This window comes from Achroia grisella, unplaced genomic scaffold (genome assembly GCF_030625045.1).
Source record: "Achroia grisella isolate CSIRO2021 unplaced genomic scaffold, CSIRO_AGI_Agris_v1 utg3288, whole genome shotgun sequence".
Classification (NCBI taxonomy): Eukaryota; Metazoa; Arthropoda; class Insecta; order Lepidoptera; family Pyralidae; genus Achroia; species Achroia grisella.
The window spans coordinates 585,508-608,588 of record NW_026712800.1 but is presented as its reverse complement, the minus strand read 5'-3'; the positions used below and the strand labels follow the sequence as shown (position 1 = coordinate 608,588).

Here is a 23,081-nt window from a genome sequence, read left to right as displayed (position 1 = left end):
TTATCTTTATATATATCGATATACGTCCTTGTTTAGGTTATTATTCTTATAATAAAAAATAGACAATTTCGACACAAGTCCACAGTATATGTGGTGGGTGACAATTACTTACCTTCAGTGTAGTAATTCTGTCGGTCACAGCGTGCCGGACAGTTCCGTCGATAAGGTCCAACGTTTCAGTTCATTTTTTATTTACACGGCTAATCGCAGCTAAATATCTCGAGAGCCACCAATGACATGCACGATTTCTCACATTTAGACACGCTTTTCTTGTGAAACTTCCACTAAATACAGGATGTTTGTAAAAAGGTTTGATATGAACCTTAATTTTATTATGACTTCTATAGATATAGTTTTTTTATTATTTATGATACGTATAAATAAAAAATGTCTTGGCATTCGCATCGAACCGAAATAGTAAAAAGGTTTTCTACTACTATTATTATGTATAAAAAACGATGGTCAAAAACTTAGGGCTAGACAATAGCAAATATAATGCACGCAAGTACGTATCTACCTTGTTCACTTCATAAATACTTAATTACCTATTATGAATTCAAAATTGTTTTGACATTTTATAAACATGCTGTATTTTAATACTCTATCATAAAACCATAGATTGGAAGAATCCAATGAAATTTGAATGGCCAAACCTCTATTTACCTGAATTAAGTCTTATTATAAAAAGTACCGTAGGTACTTTCCAAGCTTATCATATACCACTAGGTAATAGGCCATATAGGCAACCACTATAACAATTATAATTAGTTTAATTGTATCTACTACAAAATTGTTGTTTAATCTAAAAAATAAATGCCAAATCTCCAACAATCATATAAATTAATCTTGAAACATCCTGTACCAATTGAAATCTATACAAAAAGTGTCAAATTCCATTGCGTAGAACGTTTTATCTGTGGATGATTAGTACCGCGACGGGAGATCATTGTGCAACTAGACTGTGAATTGAGGCACGCCGGGATCCACTAATATATCATTAGGGGGTCGTGTATATAACCCATTGTAGTCTGAACTTTCTTGATTAATACTCTAGTCTAATTAGATACTACATGGGTGATATGTTTGTTGATAGAGTTATATATAAATATACATATACCTATAGTGCATCACCTATCTTTCTTTACTTTCTTTGAGCTTCCATCTCCCATGTCTAAGAGATGGTTTTGAGTGAAAAGGCCGCATTTTGTTAGCATATTTATATCAAAATATTTTTTTGTAAATATATTTTACTATGCACAGTAAAGAGTTTGGTATGTTATTATTATATTTGTAAGTGATAAGATTCTGGATGATAACAGAATGGTGCATCAATCTGCGCTAATGGTATACGCTGGCCGGGCACCAGTGAAGGATGATAAGAGTATGAGGTTAGGTCAGTCAGCACAATAAATTCACCAGAAATGTACCATGATGGTTTCTAGGGGAATCGCGTGGATGACATCATACATTGACATCAACCTGACATCGTACATTGATAGCAATGGGATAATCCATCCACATTACTACTAATCTCTTTCTCCCTCCTACTTACAGTCGTGGACAAATAAGATTAGTTTGCAATCTACTACTATATCCGCCAGGTCCATGTCAATCCATTGATCGATCCCCTATCCCATGCTAACGGAGATCGAAATTACGACGCTCTGAACCAAGGTGGAAACCACTAGCAGTGCCCTCAGACTAGTGTCGAAACCAACTAGCTGAAGTTAGCCTATATTAGTCCTGCGTGTAATATGCCCTCCATTGGTTTCTCTCACATTTTCGTCCGGTGAAGCTGTAAAGGCCAGCTAGGGCCTGCAGTGTCCTTTTTTACTTATATATACAATAATGAGTTACAAAACATGTAATCATCTATCATGAGCTATATCTACAACATAACTGAAGACTGAAGAAGAAGAAGCTGAAGAATATATTTCTTGTTTATGTGTTTATTATCAGATTGTATTTTTATTGAACTATACCTAGATATATTCTTGCTAGTTAGCTATAGCTTAATAAAAATACAACCTGATAAAAAATTCACAAACAAGAAAAAGATCCTTCATTAATAAAGTGTTCGTGAGAGTCCATCCGTTCCACTGGAGAGAATAATTAAAAAGTTTTAATGCGAAAAAACAGAAGCCCGTCTCGCCCCAATTAAAATTCTATCCGCCTTCATTACTGCCCTCAACTTTAAGTGATCGTTAAGAAGTCTTGTCGTAATCATCATAAATTGGTGCTGACATTGTCTACTTCTACAAAATGATATGTTATATATATGAGGTGCCTTCATTACTTACTGATGTAATTACATTGATGTAAGATTTATGTATACCGTTTATACAGCCACGAAAAGATCTGTTCACGGACCATCACGCCATAAATCTACTATGACAGACGCATAGGCCATTATATTATGTAAGATTCATAAGTCATATTGACCTATTGGGGCCATTCCTAATGTAGTTTAACATAATAATCTTTATTATTATTATCTTCATTTTAACATAAAATAAAATCGTAACGTGACGTGACAGAGGTGAAATCTGTTTGTATGTTTCTGTTTTAATGAGTTAAGTTGACAGTAGAAAATATTACTATTAAATTTCCACAAAATATGTTGTTAAATAGTATTTTTGTATAAGTCTCTATACAACATAATTAACCTACAAACGTAAACAAAATAAACACAAGTTACCTACATAAAGTGAACTAATATTAACAACTATAAAAATACCACTGAAGTGAATAAATACTCAGTGATTACTCTCGACTTCGCATAAAATAATAAACGGATGCACTACAAAGAAAAGCTACACAATTAACAAAACCAACAAATGACTCTGTAACTAATAAAGCAAAGGCGACCGCAAATGTTCAGCCATCAAATCGTCTCAGCGCACGCCAAGAATTTTAATAACCAATTTGTACTTAACAAATTGCAGGACGAATCTTTTTTCATGACGCGACCAAATTATAAATGACGTCTTCCCTTAATTGAATGTCTCGCTGATAAATTTGAATAAGCATATAGCCATATTAATAGGATTGGGCGTTTTTACTAAACATCATCACCTATCCAATCAATTCAATTCTTGTAATTATGTATTTGGTCAAGGGAATATACCTGTAGATTTTTATGTATTGTTCCCATAGTTAATTCTTATGACAATCCGAGCATAAAAACGAAGATGAAGAACATTTGGAATTATTGGCTAACTAACTGATATAACAACTTAAAGTAAGACAGTTTGTTCAATTTGAAGTTGACGGTCACTCATTGAAAAACTTGAAAGTGGAAGCATAGTACCTACATCCTATATTTCTGATCGTAAAAGGAAGGAAGCGTTAAAGTTGCTATAAAATAACCTTAGCCTTTGTGATAAAAATCTGCATTGCGCAGTCTGAAATCCACAAAAGAAGCAAAGTGATCGCTATTAATATAATCCTAAAACTTTAGTCCAGGTAAAATGACAGCGAGCCGGCCAACAGCTCAAAGATTCGGTAGAGAAAATAATCCCAGCCTCAAATGAAAAAATAAAACAACATGAAGTTGAATTGATCAATAGTTGGCTCTAGATCATACTTTGTGAAACGGTGGAATAACTATAAATTACTGTGTAGTTGAGTTGATACTGAATAATAGTTTGTATATTATGTCAAAAATAAGGTCAAAAGTAGATATGTAAAATATTACAATAAGTCACGCAACATTTTATTCCTGTTCAATATGTTTTCTGTTGGCTACCATTTCACCGCTTTCAGTGGGATAATATGTTCGCACCCTTAATTTGTGTATTCCAAAAGTGGATTATTATAGCTCCTTTCACACTTTTATGTCTGAGTAATTGAACCCATCCGCGCACATACATCGTTTTAGATTATACTACTAATAATTTTGCTTTATTTTGAAGTAACCAATACAATTTACTACACTTGCGTAGTGTATGAAATCAGAACGAGATGAGAACTTATATATAAAGCACAAGGTTTTAATATCATATTTATGTGTTACTAACAATTAGTAATTATAAAATTATTGTTAGTGTAGAAAAGGTAATTTTTAAGTAGGTACATTACGTGTGATAGGTAAGCTTTATTACAATTTATACTGTTAGAAGAAAGCCCTAAGATAGTAATATTATTACTTATTTATAATATACCTTCACAAACTGTATGTTAGGTACTTAAGTGGAAAGTTATGACAAGTGTACCTACCTAGGTGTATAAATTTCATACATAATTATTCAAAGATAACGGTAAACTAATTTCGGATCAAGGGACACGATCATTACGGTACATCCCTTTCATAACTTCCCTTAAATTCTTGTACTACCTACGTATCATCCACCCGATAGGTGGTGCGCAAGTAATTTGTCACACACTCCCAACCAGACGCCTGACAGGCTCAAATGATTTATAGCCGTCCATATACACAGTGCGCTACAAATAGACCCCCCTTATAAAGCAAACAGTCAATTTGAGTATAATTACCGCAGAAAAATAACCTCTAAAAGGCCCGTGTAAAAGCCCAGTTTCGCGCCAAAAATGTTTACGTTTGAATTGCTGTCAATGAGATAGCTGCGTTCAGTAATTCACATTATTATAATGCATTCACATTCCGCGCCTAATTGCATGTATCGCCGCGCTACAAGCACATTTGTCAATCGACGCCTGTAGCTTCCCTTTATAACTACATAATTAGTTAGTGGGATATTTCTGGAACGCTTTGACGGCTTATTAAGATTTCAAATTGAACACAAATTGGATGTCATGCCTAACTGATTTCTAACCTGTATACTTGTTGCTTCCAAGACGTAGAAAAATGTGGCTGTCGTCGCTGTGACAACTTCGTTTTCCGGGCATCAAAAAGTTATTTATCAACATATGGCCACATCATAGACGTGTACCTAATACATGCATATTTAAATTTGAATGGATATTTGCTATGATATTTCATATAAACGACTAAATTCTAAACAATAGCTTAATATAAGTACACCTACAAGGTGTACATAATTTCATATTTTAGTTTGAGGAGCGAAATACACATTTAAAGTTATGGAGATGATAATCCTCAGGAATAGTAATGCATACTTATTTACCTATTCGGGCGTCACTTCGAATTTTTTAGCGTTGGTATAGATATAGTTACCACTTTCTGGTCATAAGCTTGATTATTAATTCAACTACGAGAAAATACAAGTCGTTTGGGATTATCATCAGATTTTAATTATCTATATTGGTTCAATGCTATTTAGATAATGATGGTGTCATGTGGAGCTCCCACATGACACCATTATTATCTAAATCGAATAAATCAAAGCGAACAATTGTAGACACTAATTTCTTATTCCACGTTTTATTAAACAAAGCCTATCATCATCATCATCATAAACAAGGCTTATATTAGACATAATTTTGTCTACAAAACCAAACCCATTATTTTGGACGTCGAAATATATCTAACGAGGTAGATTGGATGCCAAATGTCTGTTGCAATTGTCCACTTTTTTAAAGTCATCATATATCTATCTATTGGTGTAAAATAGGTAACCTAATTAAAATGTAATAATGGTTCAATCTCGGTTCACAGCACATGTTAAACACCGCCTAACTAATTACAGTGCGTCAAGCTCCCAACTCGATTCCATTCGAGCACCGCCATCTGTTGACATCCAAACAGATCGTTGACGACAAGCGCGCAAATCAATTCGATACATCGAGTTTTTCTAAATCGATTCCTATAAACGAATGCACCGCGACGAATTTGGATGCCGAACCATCAATTAGTGAATGCTCTCACAATATTGCTGCCTGTTTTATTTTTTTAGACATACGGCTTTGATACAGATAGCAAAAAGAGAATGAACAGAGATCGGTGGCTCGAGGTGACGAGGAAAAAAAGAAAATAGCGCCCGGAAATCGTTACAACATTTTGATTGCGACCGTTTGTGATGTGTTTCGTTTGATTTGATTGAAAAATAGAAATGCATCCTCTTTCTATTTATACAGTTTAAGTGTTGTTTAACTTCTTTTAATTGGATTTTGATAATTAAATTACATTTTATATGCCTATTATTTGAGAATGTAAGTACATAACATTCTTGGATATTTATTACGTATATTAAATTTGGGTACTTCCTAAAGGGATGACATTTTAAATGGAAACTTTGTTTATTCAAGTTTGAGTGAGGTCTTTGCTCCAATTGGAGACTTTCTCAAAAATGTGATAATTAAAGACAAAATAGGCCTAGTCAAAATTATCTCAGGTTCATTTTCATCTCAGCCTGAACCTAACATAGTCTATTTAATTTGTCAACCTCGTTGAGTTAACACAGCGATCTTAGGTATTAACACGTCTAACGACATCTAGCCAATTTTGTCGATAACATTTATCAATGACTTCACAAGCACTATAAGCACTAATCAAGTTCATACTAAGTACCTTTTTTAGTAGATCTGCCCATGGGACTAAACCGTGACGCTAGCGTCGCTGATTTAATATACTCCATAAATAATACTAAGTAGCTAATTAACACAATTCACATTTTAATACTGGAAAATAGAATCATTGATAGTTACGTCGACAATTACTTACTTAGACGTTTATAGTTAGTTTTATGAGGGAGTAAGAATATAAATACGACTAATTACTTCTTTTTAAACCTAGAAGTCGTCAGAGCCCGTACTAGATGTTAGTACGGGTTATCATCAGCTTCTTCCTTATTTCATTTATTTGGAGTCGGTGTAATATGTTTTTCTCTTCCATTCATCCCTGTTCGCAATCATCGCGTTATTCACTTCCTTTCTTACCATATCATCTTTCACACAGTCCATGTCTTTTTCGGCCTTCCTCTGTCCTTATCCACATTCATATGTAACACCTTCCTTAAAATATTATCCTCATTCCTACGCATTACATGTCCATACCATGATAGACGATTACTCTTCAACCTCTCCGACAGCACTTTCATACTTCCTTAACGTACACAGTTGTTTAAGTGTACTTATTTATAACTCGTGGTTATAAATCCTAACACTAATTAAATGAATCATATACCTAAATTACATATTAAAAGCAAGTAATTGACTGTGTGTACGTTGACGAGGCACTGCAGACACGGCGAGGATAATATCCTTAGATTAGACTATTATTACTATACTATAAAACCTTGTAGGTATATTGATTGAAACTTTCAGTTAATATATTCGGCATAAAACTACCTGCAAAAGATATTTTTATAATCTTTTAAGCTTTTATTCCATAAAATTTCTTCCTTTTAATTCTACAGATATAACTAAGAAAGTCACCTAATACGCTTTCGCGGCTACTGGAAAATTCGCTTTTTAAAACTCCCTCCGCTAACATTTTTATCGCATTATCCCCCAGGTTCTAAAATATAGAAGGGAGATATTTTTTCACCCCTCACCCCGACCGCGGCTGACGCGTTTATTGTAACAGGAATCCAATTAGCCACCGGCTCGCATGGATGAAAATATTATGGTGGTTGATTTTTCCCGCCAACGAAGCGTTGTCGTCGCCATTTTTAATTTTATAGGTATAGGCAGGGAGTCATTTACGTACTCTTGTACGGACTATTCATATTCTTATTCAATATCTTCTTCATTTATTGTTATTGAATAGTTGGCATAGGTACCTACATGTTAGCATAGATTGGAGAACTATTGCGTCATGATGTAGGTACATACCATACGATTTCAAAAAAGAACCTGTTTTTTAATTTTTATATACACTTTTTTCGGTTTCTAAACATGATTTGGAGATTTCAGAGTTCTTGCATTTAAATATGTATATTTTTGTATATAGAGTACCTACATATACATATAAGTATTAGGTATATGTATATCCAAATACTTTCAATTTTGCTAGTCACCTGTCTATTGACATTATAGATATGTATGTGTATTTTTGGACAAAAAAGCGTAAGTTACAATCACAGGAAAGGCTGCTTAATTATGTAAGATTGTAAACAAAAACTGTGTGAAAACAATCATAGTGAGCAATCAAGCCTGTCCAGTGAAATGAGCTCTAATTGTTAACCTTACAAACGATCACGGACAAAACAAACTTTATTGATAACTGCAATTAAGTTTGTATTCATCTACCCACTCTTTTGAACTCTATGAAGGTGAAACGATCGATCAAGATCAAGGGTAAATTGCGACAATAATTATAGTATCTAATTGTTTCTATAAAATTTATTCGTGAATTACGAACGCGTATCTTTTGCTTATTAAATGGTTTTGTAATCGAATAATTAATAATAATAAAAATTATTATTTGTCAAAATTTACCTAATCAGATACAATTTCTAGGTAAAAGAAAATTAAAAGGTATTAAATGAGACAAAACGCACAACTTATTTCTATCATATATTTTCTATTAAATGCAATCGAGTAGATAATAATAATAAAAATATTTATTTGTCAAAAATATACCTAATTAGATACAATTTCTAGGTAAAACAAAATTAAAAGGTGATGACCGAGACAAAACGATCTACAATTCAGTGAAGGCAGTTAATAAACCCTCTTAGCTATTCTGTTAAAGCTTTATCCATAAATCATTCTAAGAAATTGTTTATAGTATTTAAGGTTAACATTTCTTTAACTGACACACTTTACAAGTAATATATATTAAATTATTGATGTTATAAAGATTCAATCTTTTATTTATTGACGATATCGGTGGTCTAGTGGTTTAACACACCTGCCTTACATCCGATAATGATGATGATATACAAACATATGTATTCTTAACTATGATAGTTTGCGCTGTGTGAACTGAGGTATTATTATTTAGGTATTATTAATTAATAACTGTTTATATTTGCTCTTTACGATATTTGTACAAAGTCAACATATACAAAATATCATACTCATTAATACCTTAATTAATTATCTGTAGTATTTTTTTTATTAATTGTAGTTATGTAGGTATACCTAACGGCCCAGTGAACGAAATACCAATATCGAATTAAAAGAAACGTGTCATTTTTTGCATTTACCAGAACATCAACAGTTTTATAATGACTCTATCACATTTATACATATAAATAAAGAAGTGTCTGTTTGTAATATTGAAATAACCGTCTTTTACTTCATTCATATGATCATAAATGTGGAACATACACTGAAATAATATTTTTTACAATTATTGCCTGTCTGTCTGTCTGTTTGTTCCGGCTAATCTCTGGCTGAACCGATTTAGACGAGACTTTTTTTGGTATGTAGTTGATGTAATAAGGAGTAACTTAGGCTACTTTTGTTTTAGAAAATTAAGTTAAATTCCACGCGGACGACGTCGCGGGAACAGCTAGTCTGGAATAAAAGTCTTTACGTTATGTATGCTTGATGTTTATTTTCATATCAGTCTTAATGTAGTATTGAAACAATGTGAAAGGGAAGGTTAGGATCTATACTTGACACTTACTTATTCAATTGTCAATAGTCATTGCCCATAATTAATTGTAGTGTCTAAACGTGCACACGTCTTTATTTTGTTAGAAATATATTTTATTTTCTTATTTATTATCTTTCAATTGTACTATTATGTTAGATATATTCAAAAGACGTTTGTTGACTTTCAAATGGGAACAATATTTAGCAGCCTCTTTAGGTACGTATATTTGTAAATGTTAATTTTAAATAAAATTGAAACAGTAATTAGTGCCTACCTAGATAAAAAAAAGTTCATAGATTCGAGTAATTTTATATTCGTGCGTACCTATTTTACGTTAAAAGTTTTATTCTAGAAGTTTTTGTTATGGTTTCCTGTAGCATTAAATTTAATTAATTTATTTGAAAGGGAGTTCACATTATTTTGTCATTATAACTGTTCATTATCTTGCTGCTTAAAATGTGTAAACCATCATTATTATGACCACAGATGCAGTACAAAAATAAATAAAAATCATAAAAAGAACAGGCGACACTTGTTAAATTAATGGTGTTGCTACTGATTAATGTTGGTTTCAAATATTTTTTTGTGATGTTATAAAAATGTTTATGCGTAAGTGAAATAAAATATTTTTTTGTTAATATCATGTTACAAAACAAATCTTACCTTAATATCTTGAGAAAGGTATACATAAACTTAAAAAGAAAAGGTCACTCACTTTATGTATAGTGTCTTGTGTTGTATATTTATTTTCTTGTATCTAGCTGAATATGATACACTTTCATAGAGTCTGATGCAAGTAGTACAATGTCGGATTCATTGTTTTGAAGTCAACATACCTATACAATCGTCTCTCTATTTGAAGTAGTTTGATGGCAATTCCAACATTTTACCAAATATATCGTACCGTAGTGTTTATGCATAAATATCTATTATTACTGAACGATATATTCCATTACAATTACATTCCTTAACTATTCCTCCTTGCGTGTGAATTTCTACGACATAAGGATAAACGTCTTAGAATTCATCAGTGATGCAAGAAGAGTACAAGGCTAAGTCATGAACAGGAAGTTCAAAACAGAGTAAAAGTAAGCAATTTGTGTGCTCATTCCAATGTCTATAAAACTTCAATAGGCTAGGCATTTCATGCCGATATTCTAGCGTAAATAGCCTACGAAGTCTAACTTTTACTTTTCCTGGAATAAAATAAAGGAATCCTGTTACAGCCAGCTATGGCAGCCTTTGTACAGGCATGGCCATGGGGTGGACATCTCCAGTACTGCCACAGCTTCGAGGGCCGAATTCTCCTCTGCCCCGCGAACCAACACTGCAAGAGGAATCTTGGATAGGGTCACTCCTAGTGCTAGGCGGATTATTTGGTAAGACTTTTTATTCCTTTTCTTTCTAAAATTTATAGACACTTGTTACATACTAACAGTTGTCCAGAACTTTGCTTTTTGAAGATAAAATATACCTAATCACGTCACATTATTAGCAGTTTATTCATAAAAAGGTAACAAACAAATACATTTTCGCATTTAGGTACAATAGGTATTAAGTAGTATGAAGATATTAATAAATTTTTATTAAATAGTTATTTAAGATATTTAGTTTATATTACATAATATATTATCAAAGATGATGACATAGATTATTTAAATTACAAACAATTTTGTGGCAAATAAAGATATGTAACTCTCTCGACGTTTCTCTATGACATAGGTTTCCAATGATATTATTTTACATGAAATTTGTAATAAAATATTAAACATTTTTATTTATTAACTGAAACTGCATAAATATACAAATAAATATGTACCTATATAGCATTATAGTCATCTCTCTGTCAACCATATCAAATTCAACATTCAACCTAGCATTTATACATATTAAATTTTATAAATAATCTAGATTTGTATTTGCATACATTAAAAGCTAAAATGTAAATCAATAGTGAGTAGATGTGCGAGTGCCTCCTTACGTAAACGTAGTTATAAATAAACAATACGCCAATTACACAATTGTACACCAATTTGTCCACAAAATCCCGTGATTGAGTATCACGCCTGAGTGGTTCTTGCCATTAATGGCAAATCAAATGTAGCTGAATTAAATTCTCAATCGACCTTCAATTTTAATTAGATCAACGGTTGGCATTTTTATCTTGTTTAGTAGAAAAACAATGACTAGGATTTTTAGAATTGTAATCGCTAATGACCTGGAAAATAGTTAGGTACAGGGAGGTACCTAACTATTTTCCAGGTCATTAGCGATTACCTATGTCTTCTAACTACAAGGATAGGAATTAAGCATATGACCTGTTCAAACAAACCTAAGCACTGTGAAGTCGCAGATTATTTGTGAAATTCTGGATTAATCGCTTCGGTTTATAGTGTATTTGTTCAATAATTAGGTACAGTCGAATCTGCAGGTGTAAGGCAAAAAGGTATTCTATATTAAATATAAGATACAGTTTAATTGCATAGCTTTTTCGCTAAAATACGTTCAGCCATTTAAGTGTGATGAATTAGTAAATATGAAAAGATCAAACGAATCACAGTTAACTTCCAGGTCCTCTACTGACAGTGCCTCTTTCAAGATACATAGGCCGAAGATGGATAATAATGAGTACAAACTTGCCGCTCCTTCTGGGTTGGTTACTAGCTGGAGTCGCCACCAATCTGGAGACACTGTACGTAGCCAGACTGGCCTGGGGTTGCGCCACGGGCATGCTGTTCGCAACAGTACCCGTCTATATAGGAGAGATTGCTGAAGTAAGTAGAGAGAAACGTAGTTATCAGATATAGTTAGAAACTAGATATACACTAATATTATAAACAGGTAAAGTTTGTGTATTTGTTTGTTTGGAGTAATCGCATGTCTCAATCTACTTATCCGATTTCAAAATTCCTTTACTGTTACATTATTCCTGCTATAGATTATATAACATCACGCTACGACCAATAGGAGCGGAATAAAAAATGTGGCAAAAATTTTAAGTGTTTCCGCTGCGTGCGCTGCGTAAACCGTTAAAGTTACGAAAACTATATGTATGACGGAATTGTTTTCCTTTATAAGTTCTAAAAAAAATCCGCAACAAAATATGTTTTAAGGTTAACTCACTATAACCTTTTTTACGGTAATACTATTTTTTACTTTAACCCTTATTATTATGACCTCTATAATATAAAAAAATGGTAATTACCACATCACATATACTCGTAACTCTCTTAAAACATAATAGCAGTAGGACTACTATTACTTTAATTTTATTAACAACGTATTCATTATTTACAGAGTTTATAGCATATTATATAAAAATAAAAGTATGTTTTAAGAGAGCTATATGTGTCGTATTCAGTATGAAAACACTATATATAACAATTACTTCTAGGACAAAATACGTGGATCTTTAAGCGCTCTGTTTTTGCTGTTCATCAACGTCGGGTTCCTGCTAGCGTATGCCATCGGACCTTTCACCTCGTACTGGGGCCTGACAGCAACAGGTGGCATCCTGTCACTCTTTTATTTACCCTTCACTTGGTTTATACCGGAGACACCTTTCTTCTTGATTTACAAAGGTAGATATTAAATATTACAAAACCTTTTCATAGGTTTAAAAAGTTGAGATTAATTTTAAATTTCAAGTGAAATTATGATATACTTATTATGTTTAATATATATAGAGTGCTTATTGCCGACTAAGGAGATATTACAACATCTGACTCTTTAAGAATGACGACTCATGAGGAATACCAACGGATGTCTCATAGAGTTGGTACATTTCGTAATATCTATGACCATGTCTATAGGCAAAAGGCTTCCAGCCGTCATTGTTACTATAAAAAACATCTTCTAATCTTCTAAATTGAAGTTACTATCACTAATTCTAGTTCATTAATATTTAAGGTACTTTCACTACTTGAGTCGACCTTTTGAAAATTTACCTTGCAGTTAACATATATCCCATCAAAAACATAAATGTGAAATGATAGCCGAGTTTAATATTATAATATATGCCTTGATTGTTGACTTCTACGACAAAAGACAATATAAAATATCATTTCTTCTTATAACTTAGGATAATATACTGTAGCCTAAGGTCTGACTTGGCCAGTTCTCATATACCAATTATTACTTTCGATTGCTAGTTACTACTAATAATAAAATAGGAACCGACAAGTAACTGTTTTTTTTTTTTATTCTTTATTGCACTATAAAGAGTGTACAAGAGGCGAGCTTAATGCCATATGGCATTCTCTACCAGCTAACCTTTGGGTAGAACTAGAAAGCGTTGTAGGGCAGTAATGGCAAAAATTTGTGATATTAATACTGTACTAAATAATTAGGCAAACAAAATCTATGTACATATATAATTTATGTTATATAAATATAATATATACTTTAAACATACATATATATATATATATATTGAAATATATAAATTATACAGAATAAATACATAAATACGCTAAATATAGTTGAAAGTACCTACTTAACTCAACGCCAAACAGTTAAAGCTCATTTTGACGACTCAACAGGTAATTAAATAGTTTCGTTTTAAAAATGGTCTTACTCGGTGCTCTACGCAGGTCTACAGGCATTATATTCCAGAGGTTAATTGCCGTAACTGTGAAGGAGTTTGACATAAAGCTTGTATGATGGGAAGGAGTAGAGAGAAGGAGGTTATGAACTGAACGGAGGTTACGTGAATGAGAGTCGCCAATGAACCGAAATCTATTTTTCAAATAAGTGGGAGAGGAAAAGTCGAATATGATGGAGAAGAGTGTGCAAAGGATACGCAAGTTTCTGCGGTTACGAATTGACAACCATTTAAGTTGTGAGCGAAATTTAGAGACGTGGTCATACTTTCTCAGCCCAAAAATGAACCGAATACAGTTGTTAAGTAATCGGTCCAACTTATTCAACTGATCTTGGGAGAGATTAGTAAGACACACGTCAGCATAATCAAAATGCGGAAGTATAAGTGATTGGACAAGGAGCAATTTAGTGGAAGGTGGGAGAAAGAATTTAAACCGATAAAGAACACGGAGAATACCTGTAACCCTGCGAGATACCTCCGCTACCTGTAAATGCCATCGAAGTGTTGGGTCAATCAATATACCTAGGTCCTTAACGGAGTGACAAAACGGGATAACATTATTTTCAAAACGCACATACGAATTGATTGTATTTAACTTGGATAGAAGTTTTGTGCTGCCTATTATTATCGCCTGGCATTTGACTGGGTTAACTGATATGCCAAAACGACGGGACCAACGGGATACACTGTCGAGATCTGCATTTAGTTGATCAACTGCTGCATTGATGGCATTAGGTTCAGCTTGGGCATAAAGTTGTAGGTCATCTGCGTAGAGGTGGTAAGAGCATTTGAGGTGTGAGATAACAAGATTAATAAAAAGAGAAAACAGAAGTGGAGAGAGAATACCGCCTTGTGGAACACCAGCGACCAAGTCACACCAGTTAGATAAGTCTTGCCCGGAGCGCACAGCCTGCTGGCGACCACGAAGATAGGAAGAAAACCATTCCAGTACTGACGGCGAGAAGTTTAGGTGGGAGAGTAACATCAGTAGCAGGTCATGATCAACACAATTAAAGGCATTGGAGAAGTCAATTAGTACCAAGATGGTAAGTCGAGTGTTCTCCATAGCCTCACGAAAATCTTCCGTTACATTGAGTAATGCAGTGGTGGTGCTGTGTCCAGGTCGAAAACCAGATTGGAAAGGACTCAGAATATTGGAATTTGCAATAAAAGAGGAAACTTGCTTATGAGTAATAACCTCGAGGACTTTTGAGAGAAATGGCAAGATCGATATAGGTCTAAAATGACAAGGAAGAGAAGGATTTGAGATTTTAGCTAGGGGTATAACAAATGCCTTTAGCCACAATTTGGGAAAACAGCCGTAGGATAGCGAGAAATTAACAATGTGAGTAAGAACAGGAAGAATTATATCTAATAGAAGAAAGACCATAGCTCTACTCACTTCATCATAGCCCTTGGCATTTGATTTAATGGATAGGACTGCTTTGCGTATATCGTCGTCAGATACTGGAGAAAATGTGAACGAGTCAGAAGCGAGTGCAGGCATGGATTTAATTTCCTGTAAGGTGGATTGTTTAATACTTGTATTGAGAGTTGTTACAGAGGAGAAGTGATTATTAAGATTATTTAATGGCACTGTTAAATCGATGGTTGGGGCTTTCCCAAAACCAAGGGAATTGAGGAATTTCCATACGTCTGCTGAAGGTGAATTTAAAATATTTTTATGAATATGTCGGCGTTTTGCAGCTCTTACCACCTGATTGCGACGATTTCTAGCCCGTTTGAACAGCTGAAAGTTAATAGCACTTCTCTCCTTTTTATAAGTGCGAAAAGCTCTGTCTCTCTTCATCATAGCCTTACGGACATCATCTGTAATCCACGGAGCAGGCGGACGACGCAGTTTTACCTTACGAACTGGGGCATGTTTGTCAAACAAACATAAGATCTGTGCATTAAACACAGATACTTTGTCGTTAATATCCGCAGTGTCATACAGCGGCTTCCAATCAATAAGTGTAGCGTCCTGACAAAGTATGTTCTATCAATTCTGTTGAAATTACGCACGTTGACGATGACTGGCTTTGGCTTAACAGGCTTGATTTTATAAGTTAGGAGTAGAAGGTCGTGACGTGAAAATGCTGGAGCGCTGTACTGATCATACTCGATAACATGATCGGTTGAGGATGTGCAGATGATGTCCAACCACGTATCATCCGTGCTAAAGTTGTGATGTGTTGGCCTTGTTGTAAATGTTGTAAATGTTTAGAACTTGCGAAGGCTACAGTATATTTCGTATATGAAAACTAGCCGAGTTAGACCTTAGGCTACAATATAGTATCCTAAGTTATAAGAAGAAATGATATTTTATATTGTTATAAATACATTTCAGGACAGACCATTGAACTTGGCACCCATTTAGATCTCACCTCTTTTGTCGTAGAAGTCAACAATCAAGGCATATATCATAATATTAAACTCTGCTATCATTTCATATTTATGTTTTTGATGGGATATCATTACTTTTTGTACATAAATTATACGAGGTACTTATTTATAACTAAATTAATACCAAATTATTTTTGATAAACTACTGTATTTTCGTATGTTTTCGGGGTATATGATATTTCGACTATACTCTTAGTTATAAGTACGAGTATATTTTAGACAGAATCTAAATTATAGCAACTTGTGTAATATTTAAAGTTTGCTAGTTATCCACACTGATGTGAAGGGGCTAACGTAAATTGGTAAAGATCGACGTTTTCATACAATATTACTTACGTCCAGTACAAGATGAGCTATTTTTGCCAGGGATCAATGTTCATTGGTGGCTATCGACGTTTTCATAGAATTTTAGTATTCGTCCAATATAAGTTGAAATAGAATCAATTAAAGTGAAAAATTATAATAAAATGATAACAATTTACCAGTTTCAGATTTTTTCCTTTATATTCACCTAATTACCTATTTGCATGCCAAATTTGAACTTCCTAGGTCATCTGGAAGTGGGTTATAATTTTGATCTATAGTTGATCAGTGATAAAAATGACGATATTTGGATGTTAATATCTAAATAACCGTTTGAGATATGTATGTTTATGAAATTTGGAGCACATATTTATCTCGCAAGTCTCAATATATGAAGCAAATTTGACAGGTTTATGTGAAAGAGTTTTTGAGTTATGAGGTGGTCAAAAGTGGCTCCAAATGGTTCGTGTAATATACACACGGTGCTGCTCGCCAGTTCTCTTACTTGAAACTCGGCTTGACACGCTACCGCGTGTCTAGATTCTAATATTAATTGTAGTGCTTTAAAAAAATCGGACATTAAACAACTTTTATAAATATTTAATATTTATTTTACTTATAATATATTTATACATTTCTCTAATTTAGTTCATAACTGTACAGGTCGTAAGGATGAGGCCTCTAAAGTGCTACAAAGTCTACGCCGCGCTACTAAAGAGGCGGTACAACCAGAGCTTGAAGGTCTGGAGGCTATGGTGGCTAGAGAATTCAAAGAGGAGCCACGTATCAAAGATCTTTGGGCCTCTAGAGGAAATATCAAAGCTTTAGGTAAGTAGATATTTCGATATACCAATAGATATTGTAAAACTTACTAAAGATGTGATAACATATCATAGGTAGGTACTTTCTCGTCTTATTTTTTTCCATAGATTGGTCTCAGTCATTAAACATTTGAGGTCGTCATAATCGATTTACTCTGAGTCTACTACGATGTAGTACTGGAATTCCTTTCCTATGCATCGATTCTCGGTTCTTCGAATCATGTTATTTAGTGAGCCCATGCGCACCAGAGTAATTTATAATTTTATTCTATTTTATGCTTGCATGCAAACATTATCATAAATATCAAAAAATAATGTGTTGGCTACGCATAAGGTTGTAGTAATATATGACGAACTGTGCTTTCGAATATGAGGAACTGAACAACTTTTTCTGGTACACAGTTGTGCTCGATAATAATAAAAAATATTGTGAGAAATTAGCACATTGGCTTACTATACAGGACAAACTTAGTTTACAAAAATAAATGTATTTGGGTAAGCCTCATAAGAATCTAAGAAGAACGAAATTTCAGTGACAGTAATTATTGCAATAAATAACTATTATTATAATTTTACTTTGCGACAGGTATATGCGTATTCCTAGCAATGTTGTTGCAGCTATCAGGTATTGATGTCCTGCTTTTCTACATGGAAGAGCTATTAGTGAAAGTTGGTACAAAGATGTCTGCCTCTGATGGTACCATAATTATGGGAGTCGTGCAGGTAATTATGTACTTAATTGTAATGTATGGACTTTATATAGCGGGCTACGCAAATGATGTTCCTGCAACTTATAAAAATGCATCAAATATTTTTTATAAAAATATTTTAGTACACAGGGGCAATATTGGAGCACAGGTGGTGTGCCGGTGGCCATACTAAGGAAAATCGGTTCTGATTTCCTACACACGAAGTGATCAAGGGAGCTGTTCCAGAGTACTCACCACTGCTCCATATTAGATATCAACTAATTTTAGTAACGCGTACAGACTATATTAATCTAAACGGTTCTAGACATATAAGTATCTATATGTGCGAAATTTAAAATATCAACAATGATGTCAAACAAACATACATTTTATTTTAGAGAATTAATTATTTTAGGTCGTAACAAGCTGCATTACACCGTTGGTGGTAGATAGACTTGGCAGGAAATTGCTCATGTGGACCACCTCGCTGGGACTTACAATTTTCTTGGTAAATTATTCATTTACTACTAAAAATTTTTTCTACTATTAATTCAACTATTCTGAAGATTGGACATAAGAGGAGTGCTAGTGCAGGGGGCAATAAACATCCGGAGAAAATTATTAGAGCGGTTAAAGGCGAACTCCTGCTTGATAGATAGAATTAGTATGACGGCACGGGCTAAGAGGTTCGAATCTCAGCTCGTAGGCGTAAACCGTCGCAATAGAGTATCGATCGCAGGGGTACGAGTAGAATACTGTCTTTAATAATATTAATTAGCGACTCTTTCAGTCTTTCAATACCATACTGGGATCGTAACTTATCATTTCATATAGACTATTTGACAAGGATCATTATTAAAATTCTCTAATTAATACTTTGATAGAACTTTCGTGCCACAATTATTATTCGGCTTTGTTTATTTCTTTATTTTTCCATGTTGTATAAATATTAACCTATATTGTTCAGGCCCTAATTGGTGTGTACGCACTGATTGACTCATACTACAAGTACGACGTCAGTTCCGTCGCCTTCTTGCCACTGTTATGCCTCATCGTATACATGGTGTTCTTCACGTTAGGTAAGAACGAATTATAAGTTTTTGTCTTCGGCACAAACATTATGTATTCATGAGTATGATTGTTTGTATCGGTCTGGGTGTTTTCTATGTATGTATTTACAAAAAAAAATATCTATCTATATGTATCAGTTATCTAGTACCCATAACACAAGCTCTAGCTAGCTTAACTTGGGTCTAGATGGCTCTGTGTGAATTGTCCTGAGATTATTATTATTATTATTATTGTCACGAACATATGTAAAATTCAATGTTTGTGTATCTTTTAAGTTATTTTCCAATAGATATTATGAATTAATAATTTCAGCGACCAAGCAGCAATGATAAAAGAAATGAAATCTTAGTTCTCTGGAATAGCAACGCTTGATCTGATGTGGTATCGTGATACCACATCAGTGGATGTGTTCATATACGCGACATTTTATACAACTATTACCAGTGTACAAGCTGTGATTAAAACTTTCCCGTTACTGTTATCAGAATAAATATATGTAGGTATATTGTAGTACGTAATCTAAAATGTTATATGACATCATTATATATAAAAACCACGGTAATTAGGTACCTTATTAAGAGTTAATTGCAGGCGTAGGTCCGGTGCCATGGATCCTGGTTGCGGAGATGTTCCCGGTCAAAACAAAGTGCCTGGCCAGCGGTATCGCCTCATTCATGTGCTGGCTTGCAGGATTTATATGGACTAGGTAAGAACATATGATAGTAGGTACTAGGGTTCATGATTTCTCGAGCTCTTCAATTTCTCGGGTCTCGAGAATTCTCGAGGTCAATTTCTCGGGTCTTCTCGGGTTGTCGAGAAATTTACATTTATATTTGGATCCAATAACGTCAAAAAATTCAGTGGTTTTCCTCTCAAATAAAAGTATCAAATTAAACTTTTATTGAGTATATTTAAAAACATTAATAATATGATTTTTTTTTTTTTAATAGAGAAATAATATTATGTCCTTACATATGAAATTGGCGTTTTGTCGTACTGGCCACTTTGATCTTAAATATCTCCTCTTTGGTTAGGAATTCCATATCCAAATTTATACAGCTATTCACTTTGGGTCACTCACAGCATCCAAAATGAAAAACTTTGTAGTACGAGTTGAGTAAGAGTTGAGTACGAGTTCCGCTGTGGCACCAGTGCTACCAGTGCTACACGGTGCTAAACAGCTCGAAGTATTAATGATGTGTATGGCAGTGGTCTCGCAAAAGAAAATACGTTCATTTTTGGTTCCAACGTTTTCGTTCTGGAAATTTCGACCTGCAAAGCAATCTCTGTGGGCGGCCGGAATCCAAGGTTGATAATGAAGAATTGAAGACTATTGTGGAAGCGCATCCATCGCAAACCCGTCCGAGTTAGCTGCAGGCTGCGGTGTTAGTGACAAAACTGTTTTAATCCTTTAGCAAATTGGGAAGGTGAAAAAGTGGGTCCCTCATGAATTCAATGGAGTAAATCGACAAACGCGCGTAGCCTGCTGCGTTACATTAATCAACCGGCATAATAATGAAGGGATATTAAATCAAATCATTTCCTGTAATGGAAAGTGCATTTTGTACGATAATCGGAAACGCTCATTGCAATGGCTAAACCCTGGCGAACCAACCAAATCCTGCCCCAAGCGAAAATTGGCTCAAAAAATGTTACTTGTGAACGTTTGGTGGACTATTTCCGGTGTTGTTCATCTGGCCAGACGATTACGGCAAATGTGTATTGTCAGCAATTGAGAAACCATGATGGAAAAGCTAGCTGCTAAACAACCGAGGCTGGTCAATCGCCAAGAACGCTTGACCACATACTGCACAACAGACAGTTACCAAATTAGAAGAGTTTCAATTGGAAAAATTACCATTTATTTCGAAATTTGCATAACTTCTTGCAAGGGAAAAAATTTAACTCCGATGGGGCAGTCCAAAGTGCAAAAACAAAAGGCAAAAATGCATAAATAGAAATGGTTTGATTAAATAAATATATTATATTTTGAAAATAAATACTTCAGGTTATTTCCTTACAAAACGCCAATTTAAATTTTTTAGGACCTAATTATTCAGACTTATATTTATAAAGACAGCACCATTTTTGGCTGCTTATTTAGAAAACACGTACAAACACGTAGAAACAACGTAAACAAAAATAGTTTCTACAAAATAAAAAAATAACATGAAAGAAAACAAAAACGTTAATATCTTAAATTATTGCGCCGCCACGCAACAAAACAAAGGGCAATTTCTATATAGGTACATGATTTCTCGAGTTCTCGACTTTTCTCGAGCTTGATTTCCCGGGAACAAAACCCATGAATTTCCCGGGAATTCTCGAACCGAGAATTCCCGGGAATGAACCCTAGTAGGTACTTACCTGTAGATTTCGAAAGTACTCAGAGACTGTGTTTAAATGTTTTGTTAGTTCTACTTTTATAACAAGATAATCAGCAAAAAAAATAACTACATAATTGATATTCACCAGATGTATTGAATTGCTCTGATGTATTAATGACTCAAAATTGGCGCGCTTTGATCAAAAATTATCAATGGGTATGTAAAATTGAAACATTTCCACGTGAAAGATCTTAATATTATTATATCTAATTAAACTAAACACAATAGATCTGAGGCTGCAGTGTTAGTCAGTGCTGTAGTCTAAAATTTCCTAATTTAATAACGTAATAGGTACATAGCCTAACCATACATACTACACATAGATATACATACATAGGTATAACTACACAAACTGTGTATAAAATAGATGTTCATAAAATTATGATATATTGCAAATACGAAAAAGGCTGACGTGTCGTAACTAAATGACACGTATCTAAATCACCTTATAAAATTGGTATTAACCAATAGATTTTTTCGCGATGTGGCTGCTTCTTATGGCATTTACACGGCTTTCTGGATCCTGGCGGTGTGCTGTGGCATCGGGTTTATATTTTCTGCAACACTGCTACCCGAGACCAAAGGCAAGACCTTCGACGAGATTCAAGACATGCTCAACAACAGGTGAGGTGGTTACGTATGTATTTTGTACAAAATCGTATGCCAAATACTCTCTGGTTTTTCCGCCAATTAGCTTGCTTATTTATATTATATGATCAAATTAATAATTGGTAAAATGAACAATCTTCTGGCTGGCATTCAATTTCCCCCAAAAATATAAACATGTTATCCAGTTTAATATTCCAACTTAGATCCTAAAGGTTCGAACTGGCCTAAACCTTGGCCTGAACCTTGACTCGGGCCGTTGTAATTTCGATCCCAGTTTGAATTCGACGGGGGATTGATTGAAGGTGGACAAATCTGGCAGTTATATAGATATGCAATGGGAACCTATTAGAGATGTACTACGTGCGCCATATGATAACGTCATGGCGTTGTGTTTTATGAGTTACCGACTACCAGATGGGTAGTCAGACTGATTGTCATTCCTACTAGATTAAAAAGGCGAAAAGCTACAGTTACAGCCCTATGGCATCATAGGGCTGTTACAGATTGAATGACAATCAATCTGTTATATATATTTATATAAAATGTTTAAAACTATAACTATCTTCTTTAAAACAATATAAATAACCAGCCACTTTAATATGAGACAGTCACTACTCAGTTCCAACGAAATTTCATATTTATTTTATTCTTTTCAGAACAAAAGAAGATAAACCAGCTGATGTCTGATTTTATTGTTAACATTTATATTATTTAACTTAAACAATTATACTATAATGTAAATAAGAAATTATGAATGTAATAAAA

The 23,081-nt window shown here is 33.9% G+C and overlaps 1 protein-coding gene across 1 annotated transcript; it reads left to right on the top strand.

Annotated features, from left to right (window-relative positions):
• The first annotated feature begins 9,576 nt into the window (after positions 1–9,576).
• LOC131843740 (facilitated trehalose transporter Tret1-like) lies at positions 9,577–23,003 on the top strand. The gene is made up of 11 exons (XM_059192467.1): positions 9,577–9,643; positions 10,654–10,806; positions 11,999–12,201; positions 12,822–13,008; positions 17,403–17,567; positions 18,147–18,283; positions 18,665–18,757; positions 19,217–19,328; positions 19,912–20,026; positions 22,179–22,331; positions 22,973–23,003. Exons 1-11 carry the CDS (start codon positions 9,577–9,579, stop codon positions 23,001–23,003), a joined length of 1,416 nt encoding a protein of 471 aa, XP_059048450.1.
• The last annotated feature ends 78 nt before the right edge of the window (positions 23,004–23,081 follow it).

Bases quoted from the DNA above. Each gene is read 5' to 3' on its own strand.
- LOC131843740 (XM_059192467.1), top strand. From the start codon at position 9,577: ATGTTAGATATATTCAAAAGACGTTTGTTGACTTTCAAATGGGAACAA. The intron at 17,568-18,146 runs GTAAGTAGATAT...ACTTTGCGACAG, and splicing joins AGGAAATATCAAAGCTTTAG to GTATATGCGTATTCCTAGCA. The intron at 18,284-18,664 runs GTAATTATGTAC...TAATTATTTTAG, and splicing joins TAATTATGGGAGTCGTGCAG to GTCGTAACAAGCTGCATTAC.